Below are 3,570 nucleotides of genomic sequence, written 5' to 3' on the forward strand. Positions count from 1 at the left end.
AGGCTAAAAAACTGTGAGCTAGCTCACACTCACTCAGCTTAGAGGGAACACTGCTCTGGAGCCCTCCTTCCCGAGCGAAGACAAAACTGTGTGAGCCGGAGGCTAAAAAACTGTGAGCTAGCTCACACTCACTCAGCTTAGAGGGAACACTGTTAGCAAGTTCTTTTTTGACCGGGGCCCCTGTTTTTAATGAAGCAAGGGCCAGGGATCACCCTCAGAAGGCTCTAGAGGGCTCTCCCTTCTCCCTCCGTGAGCCACAAGGGAGGCTTGGGCAGGGCAGTTTTCCTGGGGCACCTCAGCTGGGAGTCCCTTGGCTCCCGTGGGAGTCAGCAGCTGAGAGCGCAGAAGGGGAGGACACTGTTACTGCTCCACTGTTGGCCGTTCACACTGGCTGCATCAAGAGTCCTTCCTTCTACCCTGGAAACAACCGATGTGCCTGAAGGTTGATGGCCAGGGGGAGGGGGAGGATCTTTGGGGCCAGGGGGCCGTGCTGGAATCTCTGGGCTCTAACTTGCCTGTCCTCCGTCTAAGGTATTACTAATGGTCTCTGGGTTTTTTACCCTTCGCCCAGCCACTGCTCTATGCAGGCCAGTGATGTTCGATCCGGCAAGCAGCAATTTTCGAAGTCCCGAGAGACCAGGTCTCCTGCCTGAGGTCCAGACACAACCACTGCACAATGTGAGACCAGACATTGACTGACATTCCCTGCAGCCAGGCAGCAGCTACGGGGAACGTATTTCACAAACACCTGAGGGCCCAGTTCAGATCGGAACTGCAGGGGGGGAGGCCCTTCAGCCTGCTCCTAGAGCCATTCTCTCAATCTGAAATAACTCCATGGGGGGGCATTACTTGCCGCACTGGGGAGCTGGCACGTGCTCTGAATACTTCAAAAATTGATGCAAATAATGCCTTGTTGAGACTGTTTTGGGTCAGGAAAGCAGCACAGGAAGGCTGAAGCACCCCCCCCCCCCATAGTCCTGATCTGAATCAGACCCTGGGGAAATGAGTTCTGCACGGCTGTTATCTGCCTGCAGGGAATACGAGCCGGCTCAGGAAAACCCCGACCCAATCTGTGTCCGTCTGTATCAAGTAGTTTGTATCTCAGAGCCTTCAGATGGAGAACAGGTCCAAGGCATTTGCGCTATTCCACTACAATGCGGTGGTTCTGCTTCACCTCTAGGTCTGTATGACGACTGTCTTCCTTTTCATCCCCTTTCTAGGAGGCTGTGCCTGAAGCCGCGGCAGCAGCAGCACCGGAAGCTCCATCTGTCTGGCGCGCTGGATGCCTCCAAGAAGGACCAGGCCACCTCCATGTCCCAGATCAACCTCATCTGCACGAGCCACCTGGAAACGGCCTCGTCCAACGGGGACATGGACGTCCACACGCCCATCCTCAAGTCGGCCTTCTCCTCCTCCCGCGAATTCGAGAGCTCTCGCGAGGAGTTCTTCAAGCAGATGTCCAGCCAGAAGGCGCGCCATGCCAGCAAGGCCTCCGCAGCGGACACGCTCAGCCAGAGGGGGACCGCCAAAGACGACTACCCTCGCGTGACGGAGGGCTACTCGCTCAAGGCAGCCCGCTCTATGGATGTCCCTGGCCCGCTTGAGCCCCCGCTCTTGGAGGACTACAAGCGCAGCTACTCCCACCAGCGCATGGAGGACAAGAGCACCGAGACGCAGCGCAAGCAAGGCCGCAGCGACGGCAAGGCCTACCTGCAGGAGCCCCCCTCGCCGCCCCCTCTCCCGCCACCCTTTGACCACTATATGGGCCACAAAGGGGACCCCAAGCCCCCCGACTACATGCTGTCCCAGTCGGTAGACCACCTGGCTCGCCCCACCTCCCTGAGCCAGCCCGGGCAGTTGATCTTCTGCGGTTCCATCGACCACATGAAGGACACCATGTATCGCAACGTCATGCCGACCCTCGTCATCCCGGCCCACTACATGCGCTTGGCACCGTCCGAGCAGCCTCCGGGAAGCTCCGAGAACCCGCCGGACATGGACCCAGCCGGCCTGGGGCTGCCCCACCAGTTTGGCCCCCAGGATCAGCAGCGGCAGCAGCTCCTCCAGCAGCAGCTCCAGCACCCGCAGTTCCAGCTGCAGCCGCACTCGTCGGAAGAGGCGGAGGGGAAGGGCTGGGGCCCCCACGCCCAGTCCGTCAGCGGCTCGGTCACTATCCCCGTGCTGCTGAACGAGTCCACCATGGCCCAGCTGAACGGGGAGCTGCAGGCTCTCACCGAGAAGAAGCTGCTGGAGCTGGGGGTGAAGCAGCACCCGCGGGCCTGGTTCGTGTCCCTGGACGGGCGCTCCTCGCAGGTCCGCCACTCGTACATCGACCTCCAGGGCAACGAGAGGAGCCGGAGCAACGACGCCAGCCTCGACTCGGGCGTGGACGTCAACGAGGCCAAGCCGCCGAAGCGCCTCAAGGAGGAGCGCCTGGCCTCCACGATGGCCCCCGCCTACTCCAAGCTGGTCTTCGCCGACGCCGACACGGAGCAGAGCAGCAGCGAGAGCCGCACCGCCATCTGCTCGCCCGAGGACAACTCCCTGACCCCCCTGCTGGACGAGAACGCCGACCACCGCGCCGCCACCATCCCCCGGCGCGGGCGCAGCCGCGGCAACAGCTCCCGCAGCAGCAACAGCAACAGCGAGCTGCGGCGCGACTCCATGACCAGCCCCGAGGACGACAGCAACGAGCCCTCCGAGGGGACGGACGACCAGGGCGACAAGAAGAGCCCCTGGCAGAAGCGCGAGGAGCGGCCCCTCATGGTCTTCAACGTGAAGTAGCCGGCAGGCGGATGGAGTCGCCCTCCCTGGGCGGGGAGGGACACGAGGGGCGGAGCCTGCGGAGGACACGCCCCCCTCTTTCCTTCCTTCCTTCCGTCGGGTCAAGGCTTGGCAGAGCAGAAGGCCCAGAAACAACACGACAGCAGAGAGAACCAGACTGGACAAGAAGATGGGGCGGAGGGCGCGGCCCAGCTTTCCCCCTGTTGTCCCAGCATGCCCCGTGGTCACTCGTGAGGCTCGTCCTGCCCGAAGCGGGGTGAAGAAGCACCATTGCCAACCGCCTTTTGGCCTTTCCCCCCTTTTTGCACCAACACCAGCCAGCCTGAGCCAGGCCGCGCGGGGCGCAGGGATCGCCGGGAACATGACGGCTACAAGGGAGGTTTCCCTCCCCGTCCCCCCGTCCCGACTCCGAGCCAGTCGCCAGGAGGAGGATGTGGCTCAGCCCGTGTCATCCCAAGGCCACTTCCCAGAATCCCTTGCTTCTCACCGAGCTCGGCATGGCTGGAACTAAGACTGGCCCCCTTGTCGTGGCGCTCGGGGGGGTGTGCGTGTGCAACTGAAGGCATTACTGGGACTTACCCTTACCCTTACGGGGGGTTGTACAGTTCCTTAAAAACAATGTGGATTTTCCAAGCCGCAGGACAGTTCAGAGTGGGGGCGGGGAGGGGCAAGTGCACCCGGGCCCCGGGTTGACGCCCTTTCTTTGCCTGTCGTGCCTCAATGCCCCGACCACCTAGGTGACGGCACGGAGCCCGGGCAAGTGCGGCGGGTCTGGATGGGGGTGGG

General features: G+C 62.2%; 1 protein-coding gene across 1 annotated transcript in view; it reads left to right on the top strand.

Annotated features, from left to right (window-relative positions):
• The window catches only part of FAM171A2 (family with sequence similarity 171 member A2), a 26,574-nt gene extending 23,765 nt beyond the window's left edge, over positions 1 to 2,809 (top strand). Inside the window, exon 8 of the mRNA XM_015412337.1 lies at positions 1,221 to 2,809. Within this exon, the coding sequence (XP_015267823.1) occupies positions 1,221 to 2,784 (1,564 nt within the window). The 3' untranslated portion in view covers positions 2,785 to 2,809. The remainder of the gene's footprint in view (positions 1 to 1,220) is intronic.
• Positions 2,810 to 3,570: the final 761 nt, after the last annotated feature.

This window comes from Gekko japonicus, unplaced genomic scaffold (assembly GCF_001447785.1).
Source record: "Gekko japonicus isolate JY-2015 unplaced genomic scaffold, Gekko_japonicus_V1.1 scaffold3768, whole genome shotgun sequence".
In the NCBI taxonomy this organism is placed as follows: Eukaryota; Metazoa; Chordata; class Lepidosauria; order Squamata; family Gekkonidae; genus Gekko; species Gekko japonicus.